At 34.8% G+C, this 20,311-nt stretch overlaps 1 protein-coding gene across 6 annotated transcripts in view; it reads right to left on the reverse strand.

Moving 5' to 3' along the window:
- Positions 1–20,311, reverse strand: part of SUZ12 (SUZ12 polycomb repressive complex 2 subunit) — a 45,629-nt gene that overhangs the window by 18,859 nt on the left and 6,459 nt on the right. For 3 of the 6 annotated variants that reach the window (XM_072747742.1, XM_072747741.1, XM_026016184.2), the window contains 5 exons: positions 19,323–19,391; positions 9,519–9,568; positions 6,126–6,211; positions 3,495–3,726; positions 2,471–2,564 (listed from right to left, as the gene is read on the reverse strand). In XM_072747742.1, the coding sequence (XP_072603843.1) occupies positions 2,471–2,564; positions 3,495–3,726; positions 6,126–6,211; positions 9,519–9,568; positions 19,323–19,391 (531 nt within the window). The remainder of the gene's footprint in view (positions 1–2,470; positions 2,565–3,494; positions 3,727–6,125; positions 6,212–9,518; positions 9,569–19,322; positions 19,392–20,311) is intronic. The other 3 variants (XM_072747744.1, XM_072747743.1, XM_026016185.2) reach the window with 1 other exon arrangement.

A 20,311-nucleotide genomic window follows, 5' to 3' on the forward strand; every position in this document is an offset into this window, starting at 1 on the left:
CCTAGGGTCCTGGGATGGAGCCCCGGGTCAGGATCCCTGCTCAATGGAGAGCCTACTTCTCCCTCTCCCCCTGTGCTCTCCCTCCTTGTGCTCTCACACGCTCTGTGTCAAATAAATAAATAAAATCCTAAAAAAACAAAACAAAACAACAACAACAAAATACCACAGGTGAAGGGTATTAAGAGGTAAAAACTTATAAAATAAATAAATCACAGGGGTGAGAAGTACAAACATCGAGAACATAGTCAATAATATTGTAATAAGTTTCTATGGTGACAGATGGTGAATACACTTATCCTGGTGAGCAATGCACAACATATGGAATGTTTGAAATTACTATGTTGTACACCTGAAAGTAATATTGTGTCAACTATACTTCAATGTAAAAAAAAATAAAGGCAATATATGAATTAACAACAATAAAAAGCGTCACAAAAGGCAGAGAGAAACAAAAGAAGGGAGAACTATCCCAATTTTGGAGAACTGAAGAAGACTGAATAGATAGGGCGACTTGCTACAGATCATAACATTTGGGGTGGGGTGGAGAGGAGCATCTGTAAGGGGCATTACTGTGGTCAACTGGGGATAGTCTTTGTTGCATTACATTCAAGTTTGTGAGTATGACAGGTGTATTGTGGTTATGAAGGAAATTCCTAGTTTTTAGGAGATACACACTGAAGTGTTTAGGAGGAATGAAGTAGACTGTCACAATGAAACAGTTAAGCACAAAAATAAAATACACACAAAACAAATGTGGTAAAATGTTAATGACTGATGAATCTAGGTGAAGGGCATGTGGGTATTAATGATCTATACTGTTTAACTTTTTCATAGTTTAGAAATTTTCAAAATCATTGGAGAAAAATTCTACTACGGTTTCTTCTTGGCACTTTTATTCATTAATTAGAAAGCAATATTTTATAGGTATAAGGAATATGCTAATACATGTAAGGTAGAAAGAATTTTAAAAAGAACACAACACGCAGATCCCTGGGTGGCTCAGTGGTTTAGTGCCTGCCTTCAGCCAGGGGCATGGTCTTGGAGTCCCACATCAGACTCTCTACATGAAGCCTGCTTCTCCCTCTGCCTAGGTCTCTCATGAATGAATAAATAAAAATCTTAAAAAAAAAAAAAAAAAAAAAAAAAAAGAACACAACACTCCCCCTCATGCTGCCTAAAATAGAACACTGATGAACACAATGAAGGCCACTGTGTCACATCCTAGTTGCTTCTCCCATAGACATTAACTACGATCTCCTAGAACATGTCTCCGTTGTTCTCCATTTAAACTTCTGACCTGGGGCGCCTGGGTGGCTCAGGTGTTAAGCATCGCCTTTGGCTCAGGTCATGATCCCAGGGTCCTGGTATCAAGCCCCGCATCAGCTCCCTGCTCAGAGGGGAGTCTGCTTCTCCCTCTCCCTCTGCCTATCCCCTCAACACCTTGTTCATGCTTGCTCTGTCACTCTCTCAAATAAATAAAATTAAATTAAAAAATCTTAAAAAAAAAAATCTCTGACCTATAAATTTCTGACTTTAAAAGACACTATACTGGTTCAATATTAAGTCAGATATTCTAACAGTAATGTTAAAGGATTTATTCTAAGACAATATAGCAATACGTAGCCAGAATTTATGGCATTATTCCTAACCATCTTTGCTTTCCTATTAAAAGCCTTATAACTTTATCTAGTAGCTAATAAGCAACATCTCATACTTTTTAAAAAGTAGGAGGAATGTACTAATTGCTTTACTTGCCTCTTTCTCCTATACCTATCAGTGAACTGTGTTAACTACCAGCAAGTAGCCTGAAACAAGAACTCATGGCACATTACAGGATCCATTCTCTGATCTCCTCAAAAAAGAATGCTGCCTTTGCCTCCTAGACCTTTTACTGTCACTAAGATGCTTCACTCCCAGTGAAACCTGGGATGTGGGAGAGATGGGAACAAATTCAGGTGTTCTTTGCTCCTCTGTGACGACACAGATTTCTACCTTAATTTTATAATACATAACCTCAAGATTTGCACAGGGCCCACTTCATTCAGGTCTCTTTGAAATACTATCTTCTCCTAGACCTTTCTATACAACAACCATTTGTTCCCTTTATTTTTCTTCATAGCATTCACCAATGAGTGGCATTAGTTGATATAATTTTCGGATGGTGGTCTGTTTCTTCCACTAGAATTAAGCTCCATGAAGGCAGGGATCTTGTTGCCTTATCATTGCCTAGAACAGAGTCTGACAGAGAGTAGACACTGAGAAAATACATGCCTAATAAACAATCTTAACTGAGCCATTCAAATAGCAACTCATCTATGTTTATTGCTTTCTATGTGACAGAAAAATTCAGTATTTACAAACTTGTTTTTTTCATTTTAAAGCATAAAAAGAAACAAAGGCAAAGAAGTATCACCACTATATTACACATCATTTCTAGAATGTTATGGGAACCTCACTTGTCCAACATTACCTGTTTTTATCAAATACTGTCATTTGTGCAACAAATGTCTTTTCCCCATCTTCACGATTTCGTTTTCTTCTAGCTGGAAGTTCTTCATTGACATCTGAATTTCACAAACATTTCTCATCAGTCAAATATTCAGACAAAAAGGTCTTATTTATGACATGGTCTCTTATCCCAAATTAGGTACAAAATACAATTAAGTTGTGATACTATGTCCAGACTTACACTCTTCAATTTTATGTTTTATCATAAGTGTATGTCCTTACTAGGCAAAGAAAAAAAAATCCATATTTATAGTTATTTTTCAAGAACTTCAATGGATACTTCAAGGCTCAAACGTTATTTCCCCCACGTGCCTCTCCACTGAATTTCACATATACCTCTATTATACTACTCATCATTTTTCTTTAATTATTTATATTTATCTCTACACTCTAGGTCGGCTTTGTGAGCTTCTGGAGGATAGGAGTGGATGTATTAATGATCTTTGTATTCCTAGCACTTATATGCTAGTTGAATGATTATGTCAAAGGTCGATTCAGAACTGCTGGGAAGATAGAGGGATAGATATATGACATGTAAATATAATAAAATCTTAATTACTGAATCTAAGTGGTAGGGTAGACAGATGTTCACTATATAAAACTCTTCTGACAGCCATATACACACAAATTTTTTCACAATAAATGTTGTGTGTGGGGGGAAATGAATTGTTTTTTTTGCTGAGAGACTAATTTGAAATACTAGTCTTCTCCATCCAGTGTTCAAGATTTTTTTTTACCACATGAAATAGGTTTCATCATGTAACAATGAGAACTTTACAGATTAAATACCTAGTACAGCACAACAGCCAACTGTTTAAGATTCAGAGTAATCTACCCTAAAATTAATTAACTCATCAGACTTTAAAAGATTTGCAAATAAAGGTCATTTCATGACTTTAGAATGCATGCAATTTACTTCTAGCTCTGCACCAATTTCTTCCTTAGAAAAGCAAAATTTAAAATAAAACTATTAAAATAAAAATTACCAATATTTTCATTGGTTTCTCCATTAATCATTCCATTAAACTCTCTTCTTCCCGGACGAGTCACTCTAAATAGCAATGAGTAAGACTTCACCATATGGCTGTTACTAGGTTCAAATTCATTACTGGAAACTGCAAGGGACGGGAAATTTCCAGGTTTTGTTTGATTGAGATCAGGATTCAAAGGCACCTGCTTTTTACCTGTAGGAACTTGCCTTATTGGACAACTTACATCCTGCAAAGCAAAGATTATGAAATTATATTTGTGCATATGCAATTATTATAAGAATTATAGTAAAACTTCTAATCACAGATATAGGAAACACCATTAACCAAATAGCATGCTAAAATCCTAACCATAGGGCAGCCCAGGTGGCTCAGCAGTTTAGCGTCTGCCTTCGGCCCAGGGCCTGATCCTGGAGACCTGGGTTCAAGTCCCACGTCGGGCTCCCTGCATGGAGCCTGCTTCTCCCTCTGCCTGTGACTCTGCCTCTCTCTCTCTCTCTCTCTCTGTGTGTCTCTCATGAATAAATAAAATCTTTAAAAAATAAAATAAAACTTAAAAAAAAAAAATCCTAACCATAGTTCTGAAAGTTGTGACAAAGCAAAAAGAAAATTTGGAATAGCTATATCCCAAATATTAACAATTGAAGATTTCTCCAACATAATGAAAATGATACAGTGTATCTAATATTTAGCTGATGGTCATTTGAAATATTTTAAATTAGAAATATGGAATTAACACCAAGCTTAAAATGTTAAGATCATATAAATTAATAATATTTTGCCTTAAATTTTCTATTTTAACAAAATAACTGATAGGACCATTAGAAATGAAAAGCATTATATTAATACTACTATCAATGTTATAAAACGGTAAATCCGTATATTTAAATGTTTAATAGAAGCAATTATGTTCATCTTATGAATGTTTTGTAATTATAGAACTGTAGTTATGCTTAAAGAGCTGAAAAACTGGAAGATGTGAAGACCTTTATAACAAATGGTAGCTTCTTTTTGAAAACAGAATACATTCTTATTATCTAAAAAAAAAATCTACTCTACAAAAGAGTATAAAATGAGAAATATTTAAAGTTTCCCCCAGTTCCCCTAGGTCCTATACTCCAAAGATGACTAATATTAGCAGCTGGTTGTATATATCCTTCCAAGCAAATGTTTACACCTATTTTTTGAAACACAAAAAGGACATTATAGTTTTTATTCACTTATTTTGCCTGAATCTTCAAGAATGTTCACATCACTGCTTATCATCTGTACGGGGATTGCATGGGAGTCGGGAATGGTATTTCTTAACTTTGAAATTTTAAATATATACTTACACTGTTGTCTATCATCACCTTAGTCTACTCTATACCAGTGCTCTAAAAGTGCTCAAGCCCTGTGCTACTTTACTATGATTTTGGAAGAACATCAGCAACAGGAACCTCTATACAGGTCATTCCTTTTCTTTTTTAAAAAGATTTTACTTATTTATTCATAAGAAACATAGAAAGGCAGACACATAAGGCAGAAGGAGAAGCAGACTCCCCACTGAGCAGGGAGCCTGACGCAGGACTCAATCCCAGGACCCTGGGATCATGTCTTGAGCCAAAGGCAGACGCTTAACCAACTGACCCATCCAAGTGCCCCTATATAGGTCATTCCTAATCTTAAAATACCCAAGATCATGAGGCTACTAAAAGTATATCTGTGGGGTTTAGTGGGTTGGTGAGGAAATTTAACTACCCTAACATGTGTTTCTATGGTGAAATGATTTCACCTTATAAGTAAAAATCTGAGGCAATGTATTAATAGGTCAATGGCTGATAATAATGGCAACAGAATTTCTCTGCCCGAGAGTAATGTTACAAAAGGTAATCCTTTTGGGAAAAACTCTCAGCCCTTATTTACATTTTAATTGGTACAAATTGCTAAAACATAAGCTAAGAGACTGAAGTGACAGGGATGCAACTGAATTTATGTTTTAAGATGCTAAAAGATACCTTCTTCCCTTCACCATCAAACTCCTATAGGAGAAAGTTTTATGCAGATACCTCAGTCAGTCCAGAAAAAACACGAAGATCTGGGAGGTTGACAGAAAAGACTATCAGTTTTAAAATTTCAGCCATCAACATATTTAAAAGCTTTCAAGGTTTGGAGCACCGAGATGCACAGCTGGTTGGCTGGGTGTCCAACTCTTCGTTTCGGTTCAGGTTGTGATCTCAGGGCTGTGCCATCAAGCCCCGCCTTGGGCTCCGTGCTCGTTTCAGAGTCTGCTTGGGACTCTTTCTCACTCTCTCCCTCTGTCCTCACCCCCAAAATGCTCTCTTTAATAAATACATAAATTGGGGCAGCCCCGGTGGCTCAGCGGTTTAGTGCCACCTGCAGCCCAGGGTGTGATCCTGGAGACCCGGGATCGAGCTCTGCATCGCATTCCCTGCATGGAGCCTGCTTCTCCCTCTGCCTGTGTCTCTGCCTCTCTCTGTCTCTCTCATGAATAAATAAAATCTTAAAAAATAAATAAATAAATTTTTTTAAAAAAAGGCTTTCAAGATTTAAAATCACGATATATATGCATGAACATACTCAATTAAAAAATTGTTCCACATAATCTACCAATATTGTATACGTTACCTTTCTTTTTTTGTGGCAAACTTTCACAAGCAGGACTTCCAGGGTAACAGAATTTTGTTCATTTTCTGAGTTTTGTGATGGCTTATCTAAATAGAAAAATCAATACTTTAAAATGTTTTTGTTTAAAAATATAAACGTAGTATTCATTTTCCTAAAAAGTCTGGGAAAACAAAAAAACTTCCTATTCCTATGATGACTTCTCAGAAGTTTACTCATTCCCCCCCCCCCAAATCAGTTCCAAATTTGCAGCAAACTCTTTAAGTCCTTATATATAAAGTCATTTAAATAAACCTTTCACGATACAACTATAATTACCTTCCTACAATACTGTGATTTTCTTTTGATCAAATAAGATGTCCAATTATTTTAATTAACACTAAAAACATTTACTGATTACATGGCTATAAAGATTTAACATTTATAATAATAAGACTATAATAAACTGCCAGTCAAAAGTATTTTTGACAAATACAGTTAAAGCTTCTTGGCAGAAAACACAAATGAAATATTCAAGAAAGACAACCATACACAAAATAAACATTTATATTTTTTTCCTTGTCCCCAAATCTATTAGAAAAATTACTTAGTTTAAGATACACTTAAATTGAACTAGTTACATTATTATGTATGTTTCATTTTGAACGCACACTGGTATCAAACCAAAAAGTTATTTGATTTGACTAGGACTTGTGATCAAAGGGATTAAAATATGGATTTCATGCAAAAGTTATATAAACAATTATATTATGATTTCATAAGAAAGGTAGCTAATTTTTTATCTTTTCCCTGGAATTTCTCTAAAGCCTAAGCAGGACAGCTAAGCTTAGGATATTATTTACTACCTAGGGGAATCTCTCGGTTTACAAAATTTATGGATTTTAATTTTAATTATCAATTTACTGACAAAAGCTTTTACAAATTAAGTTCTAGAGTACTTCTCTATAACTTGCTTTTAATCCCAAAGGCATTATTAATAGTTCAAACTATTTAATCATTACTAGAATAATATATAAAACTACTACAGTAGATAAATCCACTAACATAAAAATAAAATAATTTTTGTTCTGAGATTTTGGATGCTTTTTTCTACTTAAAACCATTCTTTGTGGGTGACGGGCACTGAGGCGGACACTTGACGGGATGAGCACTGGGTGTTTGTATGTTGGTAAATTCAACACCAATAAAAATTAATTAAAAAAAAAAACATTCTTTGTATCAAGGTGTGTGCATAAAATACATTTGAATCAGTCTCTTTGAAAGTTGTATTCAGGATTAAAAAAACTTTAATACAGGGGAAAAAAATTCAGTATTTAAAATGCAGTAACAAAAAAAATAAAAAATAAAAATAAAATGCAGTAACAAAAATACTCTCCAAACCATACTCACCACGAAAATAGTACCCTAATAATCTTTGTGTATTATTTCTAAGCAGTTTCAAGTAGTAATAGCTAAACAAAGGTCTTCATTTAAAAACAAAAGGAAAAATAATCAGATTTTAGGGGTCTTGATGTTGGTTTTCTATCTTGGTTTCTTAAAAATATTATTTCTTAAAAAAAAAACTACAAATATACCTTGATTAGACAAGAGAGTCAATATAGCTGCTTCTTCCCAACTTCCACTAATTTTCAAAGTTATAATGGGAAATTATTTTCTGGAAACAGAAGTATCAACAGAGTTTACTTTCTCATTTACTTCAGTAACATCAAGAAAAAATAAGAACTTCAAGTGAATTTGAGCAATTTTGAACTCTATATTTTGTCATGTAGACGGAAAAAAATTTGATCAGACTACTCGCCAATTAATTTCAACTACTTCAACTAAAATTAATTCAACTTAAATATTATTCAAGTAACAATAAGTATTAATTAGTAAATATTCAATAAATATCCATCATCAATTTCATTTATGGATAACTTACATATGTTTTATGTACATCCCTGGGAACAAAAGGCTAATGAACCTATAATATTCAAACCGTAAGCTTCAAAGTATTAGAGTCCATGTACTTAAAAGTACCACAGAAAACCAAGTATAAGAAATGATTAGAAATAAGGACTCTATAAAACAACTGTAATTTAGAAAAAGACATAAAAATGCTGTTCAGTTTATTTCTATATAAAAATGGATCAAATCTAAGGCAAAACTAGAAGTTACATTAGCTGCTAAGAGAGAGATAACCAGATTTCAAACTTCTTACATAAAAAACCTGACTAGTTATCAAATTGTTCTAATATAACCATATTATTACTAAACTTTGTTTCTTACTAAATACTAAGGATGATCACCTTGACGTGTTTTCTTAAAAGATTTCATTCCATTAAATGATAACTAAAGATGGATTAGGTAGCATTTCTCTCCATTATGAAACCAACTGATTTTAGCATGGTTTTACCTCTTTTAGTTAAGTATCAACTTTTCTTTGTGAAATATCTAACATGTTGATATATCTCATTGGTAGCAGTGGTTATTTGTATTGTTTTATTACTGTATTAAAAAATATATATATGACGCAATACCATCAACTAAAAATGTTCATACAGAAAGGATTCTACTCAGCGGAGAATTCACCTATTTCAGGTTCTAAGACAATTAATTTAAAGTTAAAAAATACTGGAAATAAATTGCAAAATCTAAGAAATGGTACTGAAAAGATTTTCCCATAGTTTCTAAGTTATAAACTCTGGAAGGATGATGACTTTGAGTTGGGTAACATAATGTTATGTAGCTGCCTTTTTTTTTTTTTTTTTTAGCAAGTTAGTGTCCTCAAAAATAAAAAGTATTGGTTTAGAGATAAGAGTTGGAATTTCATTTTAGATATAAGCCACATGCAGCAAACAATTACCTTCAAGAATGATCACACACAACACCGAATAATTTTAACAATTTCAAAATGTACTTAAAATTTAAATAGCAGGAAAGCAATAAGAAAACCGGGCTATATCAAGATTTTATGTATAAGGTCCAGCTACAAAACCTTTAAAGGCAGTTTTTAAAAATTTGTTCCACAGACAACCTACTTCTGAATTATCCTGGTGCTTTATTAAAATGCAGACTCCTAAGGTTCACCAAAACCCTACTAGATCCGAATCTTTGTGCAGGTATAATATTTTAAACAAACTGCCAGAATGTTTCTACACACAGTAAAATTTAAGAACACTACTTTAAGTTTAAAGAGGTGAAAGTTACATCTTCCACATCTCATCGCTGACTACATAAAGCAATAACTGGAATTGTTGAAGTCAACTAAAGAGAAACTGAATTATCAGAATCAGTATTTTTTTCCCACTAAGTATAATTTTATAAATTTACACACAAAAAAAATAATTTCCTTTTTTATATTCGCAAAGGCATTTTGCTGTTAAAATGCCAATATATTTACTTTTAAGTACATACCATTTTTGTGGAAGAAACCAGTAAATGTAAGCTGCAGATGGGCTGACAAGCTAAAAAACAAACAAAACAGTTATCACTTTAATGTTCTATAATAAAAATAGCCCTAAACTTTAAATCTAGGTTACTTCAGCTAATTTATAAATGCTTCATCTTTTTATTCTTAACTCTGTGCAAGCCTATGACTCCACGTGGTCTATAGACAAAAACAAAAACAAAACATTACAACACACAAAAAAAACAAAGTCAGTCAGAAAAAAAGAGATCACCAAATGAGAGGCAAGATAATTTACTGTGCTTTAGTACTCTACCTATAAAAAAGTGGAAACATTTCCCTTCTCACATCTCAAAAGAAAATTTTGGTAAAGGTAGCTGAATTCAGGCAAAAGTGTTTAAATATTTTAAAGCTATGAAAATTCAATCCTCTAGCAAATGATGCAGGAACCAACACTTTCTTCTTCCATTAAGACTGAAATATACAATTAGAGATCTGCTATAGATTTGTGATCTATTGTTTCAACATGTCATTTTCACTAAGTTTTAGAAGCAATGGAAAATGAAGCATAAATTACATGGATCCTTTTGCTTTGAAAATTATCAACTAACAATGGAAAAACTATTAAGATGAGACAAAATAAGCAGAAACATCCAGGCTTCTGTAGTATCTTTAAACTGCAAAAGAGAGCAATCTATTAGTTGATCAAGAACCATTCATAAATTTCTAGAACATAGTTTTTGCTGTGTGATACAGACAGATGTCAGATTATAGAGGTCTAGAGAGAACAGATGGTGGGGAAATGGAAGTAATACTGATTCCTCACTTAAAACATGTACTAGTGTAAAAGGCAGTAAGGATCAATAAGGGTACGGTTCTGTACTTTTTAAAATGATGGTGACAATCTAGTCATTCTTATAATCAGAGAGGAAGAGTTATGTAAAGACATTGAGGCAAGAGAGTTTTAAGGAGCAAGTAATGATTGAAAATAAGAATATATTATAAAGAAGTTAGCTTTCTAACTCTGTCTAAGATCCTTCTCTTTCTTAGAGAAGACAATGATCCTTCAACAGAAGATGTGACAGTGCCTCTCTATCTTCTTACTCAGGTAAGCTAAGAACTGTACGCTAAAAAAACTACTACAGGATAGGGGGTCTCAAAGGGCATTTCCAGAACAGTACTAAGAAAAGCAAACTAGGATATTAGCAGAGGACAAAATGACTATGGGAGGGTGGAAATGGAAAGGGCTAAGCAGGGTTTTGAGAGCGTAAGTATGAGGGAAAATGAAGAATAACTGGAACTTAAACATCAACAAAATAAAAATGGTACACAATGGGATTCTTACAAACAGGAAATTCATATATATTACTTTTTGACATGAATCAGATATATTTTTTAAAAACATAAGGAGTGGGGAAGGGGAGCACCCGGGTAGCTCAGATTGTTAAGGGTTTGCTTTCAGCTAAGGTCAGGATCCACGGGTCCTGGAATCAAACTCCATTGTCAGCCTCCCTGCTCAGCGGGGAGTCTGTTTCTCCTTCTCCTCTCCCTCCTTCTGCCCCTCCTCTTTCTCTCTCAAATGAGTAAGTAAAATCTTAAAAAAAAAAAAAGAAAAAAAAAAAAGTGGGGAAGAGGAGAGTTGACCATAAAAGGAGGCATGAGGAAATTTTTAGAAATCTATCTTGATTGTGGTGGTTGTTACCTGTATGCAGTTGTCAAAACTCAGAACCAAAGAGACTGAATCTAAATGCATATAACTCATACCTCAAAAAGTATTATCAAGTGGACAGACTGTAGAGGCCCAAAGGAATTTTTCAAAATGATGGAAACATTTCTATATCTTGATTGTGGTTATGGTTATATAAGTGTATACATATGTCCAAACAGTAACTATAGGGGAGTCTGGGTGGCTCAGTGGTTTAGCCCCGCCTTTGGCACGGGACTGTGTCTCAAGTGGGTCTCCCTGCATGGTGCCTGCTTTTCCCTCTGCCTATGTCTCTGCCCCTCTCTCTGTGTCTCATGAATAAATAAATAAAATCTTAAAAAAAAAAAAGCCCACTAACTATATACTTAAGGTGGGTGTATTTTACTGAATGTTAGTTATACCCAAAGCTGCTTTTAAAAAGTGTATCTGCCATCTACAAAATCTACATGCCATTTACTAAAAGATGACTAGCATTCTCCTATAAAAATAGTTCCATAAATGTCATCTTACAAAGCAGAATTAGCAAAACTCCAAAACATAACTGAAGACAAAGAGGAACATTCTGTATTTTCCACATATTAGAAGACAATCCATTAGTCACAACCAATCTATCCTATTCTTAATTGCTTGAGTTAAACCTATACACTGCAGCCAGGTTTTCTTAAAACCCCATTCTGTATGTATTACTCCTCTCTTCAAATTTTCCAGTGAGTCCCCAACTGCTAAATCTTTTGTTTAATTGGTATCTATAATATGGCTCCTAAAGCCCTACAGAGGAAAACAGGACAGAATGGTAAAACAGAAAAATCCAAGTTTAAGTTCTGGCTCCAGTTAGTAGTTGTGACCTCTATCTATAAAATGAGAAAATGACCTCTCAAGATTATCAGGCTTGCATAAAATAATAAAGTATCCATCAAAGTACTCTCTCCCTCTTCTACAATGGCCCCATCTCCAAACATTTCAGAGCTTAACGATCACAGCTTAATCTCAAGTACTTGTATTTACCACTTTTTTGTCACCTTTTTAACACATATTCCCTTTTGACAATCTTTTTATTACATCAGTGTCCCTATACCTAGCAGTGTCTTACACAAAGGCACTCAACAAATACTTTTCATAAGAATAGCGATGTCCTGGGATCCCTGGGTGGTGCTGCGGTTTGGCGCAGGCCTGCCTTTGGCCCAGGGCGCGATCCTGGAGACCCAGGATCGAATCCCACGTCAGGCTCCTGGTGCATGGAGCCTGCTTCTCCCTCTGCCTGTGTCTCTGCCTCTCTCTCTCTCTCTCTGTATGACTATCATAAATACATTAAAAAAAAAATTAAAAAAAAAAGAAAAGAATAGTGATGTCCTCCCCGAGTAAGATTTTTTTTGTTGTTGTTTTTAAATTAAACTCTATGTTCAATGTGGAACTCAAACTCATGACCCAGAGATCAAGAGTCATATGCTCTACCGACTGTGCCAGGCAGGTGCTCCTAGAGTAACAGATTTTTAAGGTCAGGGATCATGAGCCATTACACTGTAGTGCTTATAGTATTATTTACATTGTTTTTATAGAAAATGTGGTTCTAAGCTCCAACTCTAAAATGCCAGAAGCATTTTAGATTGATCTACCCCAGAAAGTAATTTAAATTAGTGCTACTCAACATGTGGTCAGCAAACTGAGGTCTCTAGGGGAACTTGTTACCATTCCACAACAAGGTAAGAAGCTAAGAGTAAGACTTAAAAAGTTTATAGAAATTTAACATTCCCATAACATCCAAGCTTGTGATCAGTAAGTATATTTACAAAAATACCGATCTATGAAAGACGGAAAATTAAACACAAAGGTCCTTCACCACAGGTGGTTTGAGACACAGTTTTACATGGTATGTTCTAAGTTAAAAGAGATAAAAGCACATTAGGCTATCATTCTAACACTTTCTTTAAGGAATTCTTTGGGCAGGCGGGTGGTTCAGCAGTTTGGTGCCGACTTCTGCCCAGGGCATGATCCTGGAGACCCGGGATTGAGCCCCACGTCAGGTTCCCTGCATGGAGCCTGCTTCTCTGTCTGCCTGTGTCTCTGTCTCTCTCTGTGTCTCTCATGAATAAATAAATAAAATCAAAAAAAGAAGAAAGAAAGAAAGAAAGAAAGAAAGAAAGAAAGAAAGAAAGAAAGAAAGAAAGAAAGAAAGAAAGAAAAAGAAAGAAAGAAAGAAAGAAGAAAAAAAGAAAAGAAAAGAAAAGAAAAGAAAAGAAAAGAAAAGAAAAGAAAAGAAAAGAAAAGAAAGAAAAGGAATTCTAGGGACACCTGGTGGCTCAGTGGTTGAGCGTCTCTCTGCCTTGGTCCCAGGACTGAGTCCTGCATGGGGCTCCCCGCAGGGAGCCTGCTTCTCCCTCTGCCTATGTCTCTAGACCTCTTGGTGTGTCTCTCATGTATAAATATATATATATTTTTAATTCCTATTTTAATTAACTTAAAAAACAACTTTGTGAGTGTGATTTACTTTGCACAATTTTCCCTCTAACTCCCCTTCCTAAAAGTACCTAGAATAAAATCTAACAATGAGGCCTAGCTGCTCTCTTCCAGGGTGGCTTCATTCAAGAAAAAAGGGCAATTTTCTTTCCCTTTCTGATTTACCATCTTCCCTCTCATGTGGCTACCATATTCACATCTTAATTGTTAAAGCTGAATTAGAATGGAAGGCAAAGAAACATGTAAGACTGGTCAGGCCTATTTGGTTTTAGGCTGCACGTGATCTAACTTCATCAAGATCAGATACCAGATAAGGATTTGGTTCATCTTTGTGATATATTCCCTATCCATATCTTCTGAGAAAGCAAGCAATAGGGCAACAGGAAACTAGGCAAGGAATCTAAAATTCTGAGGTAAGATTCCAAGCATAAACTTCTAACAACTCTAAAGCTGTCTACAGAATGAGGTTAAGTAAACTTAAACTCATAAGGGACTAATATTTTGAGATGACATCCATGGAGGAAACTCAAATTTTAAGAATAGCCAGGTCTCACTGAAAGACCAAGTTTTTCAGGCTGGAAAGAGACCAAGATTAGTGCCTCTAATTTATACACATTAATCTAAGGCTTCATTTCTAGAGTTATGGCTCTATTACTTCAAAATAGAATAAGCTATTTGGCGTCTACACTCTTAGAAGTTAGTTACCTAACTTTTCTTATACATTTAATGCTATCATGCATAAAACTGAGAAACTGGGATGCCTGGGTGGCTCAGCAGTTTAGCGCCTGCCTTTGGCCCAGGGAGTGGTCCTGGAGTCCCGGGATCGAGTCCCACATTGGGCTCCCTGAGTGGAGCCTGCTTCTCCCTCCGCCTGTGTCTCTGCCTCTCTCTCTCATGAATAAATAAATTCTTAAAAAAAATAATAAAAAAATTTTAAAAAAGTAATAAATAAATAAATAAACTGAGAAATTGGTGACTACCTCAATCCCATTATTCTGGGAATCCAGCCTCTCTTCCAAGATTCAGACACAAGAATGGGAAACATTTTGTAATGAGAAGATAAAGCTGAATGAGGGGAGGGAGTCCTTTACAAATAAATAAATCCCTTTCTAGAAGTATAATAGACAAAACATAAAGGAATTATTGTAAACCCAAAGATTATATAAACAGAAACATCATAAAAACCTGTTTTTAAACACTTAAGATTTTAAGAATCAGACATGCTCAGTAGCAACTGATAAGGCACCTTTAGGAGTAAGTATGTAAAAAGAATCCATGGCTCAGGTTCTGAAAGAGAAACTAAAACTCAAACATGAAAAGATGCTGATTTTTTTTTTTTAAAGATTTTATTTATTTATTCATGAGAGACACAGAGAGAGAGAGAGGCAGAGATGCAGGCAGAGGGAGGAGCAGGTTCCATGCAGGGAGCCTGATGTGGGACTCGATCCCGGGTCTCCAGGATCACTCCCTGGACTGAAGGCGGCGCTAAACCACTGAGCCACCAAGGCTGCCCAAAGATGCTGATTTAAAAATAATTTCAAAACGTGTGTCCAATACAAGATTGTTAAAAAAAGAGAAAGGGGAGAAGCATCTCAGATCTTATGAATGGTAGAAAAGACATACAATTAAGAAGCAGCCTTAAATTTAAAAAATGCAGCTAAATCTACAAAAGAGAATGGTAGGGAAATGCCATTAATTCAATATATCTATTTAAAGTAATTTATGACTTTTTGGGATAAAGACGAATATGCTTAAATAGCCTACAAGGCTCTGCATTATCTGGCCATGGCCATCTGCTCTAGCCTTATCTAATGCCACTCTCCTTATTCTTTCTACTCGGCTACTCTGGCCTCAAATGTCGTACCTGAAATACTCTCTTTATTTAGAATCACCTATCTGTTCACCCTCTTGGTCCCCATCTTACTGCTATATTCATCTTCATATCTCAGCTCCTTTTTTTAAGGAAGCCCTCTTGACCATCACTATTCCCAAATCCAACATCTCAAACAAGAGCTGGTGCACCTGCTTCATACATTGTTTCCCTATATTTTTCTTTCCTAGCAATTATTTTACAATTGTACACATTATGAAATTTATCTTTTTCCTCCAGAAAGGCAAGGTCTTCATGAGTTTTGCTATTATATCCCCAGCACTAGAACAGAGTTTTGGACCTGGTACACCAAAAAAAAACTGGACTCTTAGGGGGAAAAGAAAAAAAAAGATCAGGACTTCTTTATACAAAAGATGCTTAGAAAATAAAGATTATTAATTCAAAAGCTTTGGTGGTAACAATAAGAAGTGATGAAAGGCAATTTATGTTATCTACTAAAATACTGGCTTGAAAATGTCCCTAATAAAAGCTCTAGTGCTGGTATCTTTTGAGGGGATTTTTCTAGCTGCTAACAGAGGACCAGGAATGGATGATGATTAAGGGGAAGAGAGAAAAGACATTTTGCTTCTCACTTGGCTCCAGGAAATACTTTCGGGAAGCAACTCCAATTTGGAAATCTCTTCATGCTACCTTTCAGCCAGTGCTCATGCACTTTGAAGTTAAAGGAGTTATGACTACAGAATTCTAAAACTGGTAGTACTAATAGCACAAAAGACTCCTGGGATCCTGCTAGGATGAAAAATTACAGACCAGTGATTTATTCCAGCAAGCCATAGTACTTGGTCAAGACCCACAATAAATTTGAAACCCACAATAAATTGGAATGCCAGAAATAACTGAAGAGGAATTACATCAAACATTCTAAAAAGAAAATAAAGACATTTGAAATATACCCTATCACACCAAAAAGCAAGAAACAGCCGGCAAAATTTGAGACTAAAGGTACAACACTATGAATTTCTAGAATCTAACTCGTATGAAGTTTTCAGAAAGCCATTCTTCAAGAAACGACATAATCTTCATAGATGGTAGGGTTACAAATGTCAAATATGGCTTATTGCCACAAATTGACTGACATCTTAAGGAAATAAAAACTATGAAATGTCCTTTTATCCCCATCAGTTGCTTCTCCTAATAAGTTCTGCCCATTTCTGTGACGAGTAAAGACAATAGTAGCTCTAGAATATAAAATAATAAAAGATCCTTGAACACCAACTTCATTTTGCACAGATAATGCTGGGAATTTGATCTGGTTTTTAAGTTACTACAAATGACATAAATAGGTCAGGCTGTTGATTGTTCTAACTTGGGGCTATAGTACTACATTTGTGTATCTTGATACTCCCCTGAACTCTAGAGAATGAAATACATGGGATCTAGGAGTAAAGATATTACAAATTTGGAAGTGCTCAAAGAACATGAGTTCCAATGGAAGACTCCCAGACTATTGCTGTTGAACAAATCTAGGATCCAACCAAATTGAATTAAGATCAGAGATGGTACAGAATAAAAAATATACATGGAAGACAGATATGTTTTGTGCATGATTTAACTTCTACTAATTGATGTCAGGAAAAACAAAGATTAATTTTGTCCTCTTGTAAGAGAATTTGACCACAGTTTTTTTTAAAGTTTTATAGTGCCAGAATGACAATTGGGTGTCTAGGGAACTTCTTACAATCCTATGTGATAAGTTTAATGGAACAACAGGATTATGCCTAATTGGAGGTGAAAAATACATTGAAGTAATTTAATAATACAGAGCCTTAGGGGTAAACTTAAAACGAAGCAATCTCCCAATTCATTTTAGTGACTCTGGGAGTGACACTGAGAAATTCATAAAGATCTTGTGGGGGGATGCTGAAGCACTTAGCACAATAACTCAACACCTCTGGAGCCTAAAGTGCCTTCTTGGGCATTAAGCATGGTCAGCTCCAACATAGTTAGGGCTGTTATTTTATTTTTTTTAAGAGAAAGAGACAGAGAGAAAGAGATCAATCTTAGGGGGTTGAAATGGCCAATTCACTAGTCTCAACTGGATCCTGAAGACTGAAAAAGTTGTTTTTCAAAATTACAGGAAAGAATTCTTGCAACCCTCTGAAACTTCTGAGTTAAAAATACCTGTTACAATACTGGCCTAGCTGTTGAACGCACCGGGTCAAAAGGAACAAAATTACTGAGTGAGTGATTATTCACAGAGAACCGACCAGTATTACGTGTTTCCCTCACAACACACATTCTAAGGAAAGCAAAGTAGTATTTATTAAAGTGAACATCCCAATGAGATAGTAGTAGATTTAGCAGTGATAACGATAATACCTTGATGGGGAAGATCAAGAAAAGGGCTAAGTTTTCTTCTTGGTTTATTTTTCCTTCCTACACAAACCCTGAAAGACCTGCAGGTCAAACTATTAAAATGTTCAGGAGAAAAGAATTAGGAAAGCTCAGAGATCAGGTTCTGACTACAGCTTATACTTTAGTAAAAAAGGCCCTGAGGATCCCAAGAGATCTGTCTAGGGTAGGTGATCAGACAAGGAATCTGGAACAGAAATTCAAGCAAGAGTGTACACATACTGACAACATTCTCAGTCCTATGTTGTAAGGTACTCCTTGAGCAGTAATAGATTAGGTAAAGATTTGGGATCTCAGCTTCTAGAATGGACCATCATAGCTTATTTACAAGTCAAGACTGCCTAGACATGGAAATATAAATTACAGTTCAGTCCTACAAGAATGCAAGACACGTAATTAAAAATGCGATTTTTCAATTCAAGTAACAAAATAACTGAATTCAAAAGCCAAAGTTAAAATATAAGCAACTGCAAAAATGACATCTTACACCAGTTACTAAAATAAGAAACCATAAATGAAGTATCAAGTCAGCGTACATCCTATCTAAATTGGTAAGGTATGATTTAAATTTTCAAGAGACAAAAATCTATTACGGCAATTTTACCAGCTTCATTTTTAAAAAATTTAGTCCTTTTAGTTTTGTATTCTCCCTGAAAGTAGTCAATGAATAAACAAATACCACCCAAGTTCCTGTATCTCTTTAGAATGATACTTAACTTTCTTTAGTTTACTTATCAAAGAAAAAATGGAAGCACACTATCTAGCTTAGGCAGATAGTAGGCTAGTCAGAACTTTTAGGGATTAGTTCTGAGTTATTACGTTTGAAAACATACAATAAATAGATTCTGTCCCAAGGGTCAAGTTTCTGAAACTTATGCGATGAACATATTTCAAATATTAAGTTAGGAATATTTTGACTGAAAGGTATAAATATGGGGAAGGACAAGATGGAATGAGAGGCTCTTTCAGATTTGAAGACAATTATTTAGAAGAAATGTCATGTTGTGAAGCATCTGGCATACCATCTAGCATAGAATAAATATACCATAAATATGAGTCTCCATCCCTCCTTACATGAGGTAGTAGGATTAATACCAACTGCATAAGTTATAGAGATTTTGAGTCAAAATGCAAGAATCTGGTAATAGAGATAAACAATAATGAACACAACTGCCTAAGAAAAGTGAGTCCCCAGAGCTGGAGGTATTCAAGATGAGGCTTAAGGGATCTCTGCCATATATGCTAGAGAACTATTAATTCCTGATTTATGTATGAGTTTGGACCAACTGACCTCTAAGGTTTCTTCTAACTCCTTACAATATTGGGGTGATCACTAGAGAAATGATCACTATAATTTTTTCCTCTTTCCTTAAGTATGTCACTTAAATGTAAACTGATAGGTTATCTTACCTATGAGATTCTTGCTCTCCTTTCATTTTCTCTACTTTTGATAACATATCATCAACTTTAAATGTTTTCCTGAAAGAAACAGATAAACAAAATAATCACTTCTCAACTGGGAAAAAAAAAAAAAAAGATTACACTTTATTGTCACCATAATAGGCAAGTTGGAAATCTGATTTTGATTATTTTTAATAAGATAAATTGTGGATGATTAGCCATAACAATGAATACTACATTGAGACAGTATATGTTATAATACAGTAGACAAGCCTTCAAGTCCCATCTCAAATGCTATCTTTTCCATAAAACCTTTTGTAATTATTCCCAAACCAGAGTGATTTCCCCTTACCTATGACACCTGGCTTATATTTATTTTGACATTTAGTCTCATAAATGTTAATTTGCATAAATATAGTATTTCTCCTAGACTCTAAGTTCCTGAAGGGCAGAGATTGCTTTTCTTCAAGGAAAGCCACATAGTGCTTGCATCAGCACCTTACATTTGAACAGTATTCAAGCATCTGTTGGACTGAACCAAACAAATGCAAACCATATATATTTTGAAACATTCATCTATTTCTATTAAGTAAGCTGACAAATATGTGGTTGCACGATTACATAAAAAAAGATATTTTATTAAAAATATCTGAAGTTAACAGAAATCGCCAAAGATTACTAGCAATGGCTAAAATTAAGTGATATGTCATATTAAAGAGATGGCTATATCAACAACCATCATGGAAAAATTTTGAAGTTTAGGGGATAATACCCATCAAATCATACGATTACTGGCTTTTAACTTTACAAGTTTAAGAGGAAAAAAGTACATTTTCCACAAAATAGAAACTTAAATTAATAACCTCCACATGCTCCCAAGCAATTTCAGAATGAATTGACTCTAAAACAAGCCTTATTTAGTTCTTACGGTGGTCTATTATACTTGTCCTATAGACAGAGGCTAGAAATCTAGACCCGCATTTGTTAATTGGAAACAA

The sequence above is a fragment of the Vulpes vulpes genome, chromosome 2, assembly GCF_048418805.1.
Source record: "Vulpes vulpes isolate BD-2025 chromosome 2, VulVul3, whole genome shotgun sequence".
Classification (NCBI taxonomy): domain Eukaryota; kingdom Metazoa; phylum Chordata; class Mammalia; order Carnivora; family Canidae; genus Vulpes; species Vulpes vulpes.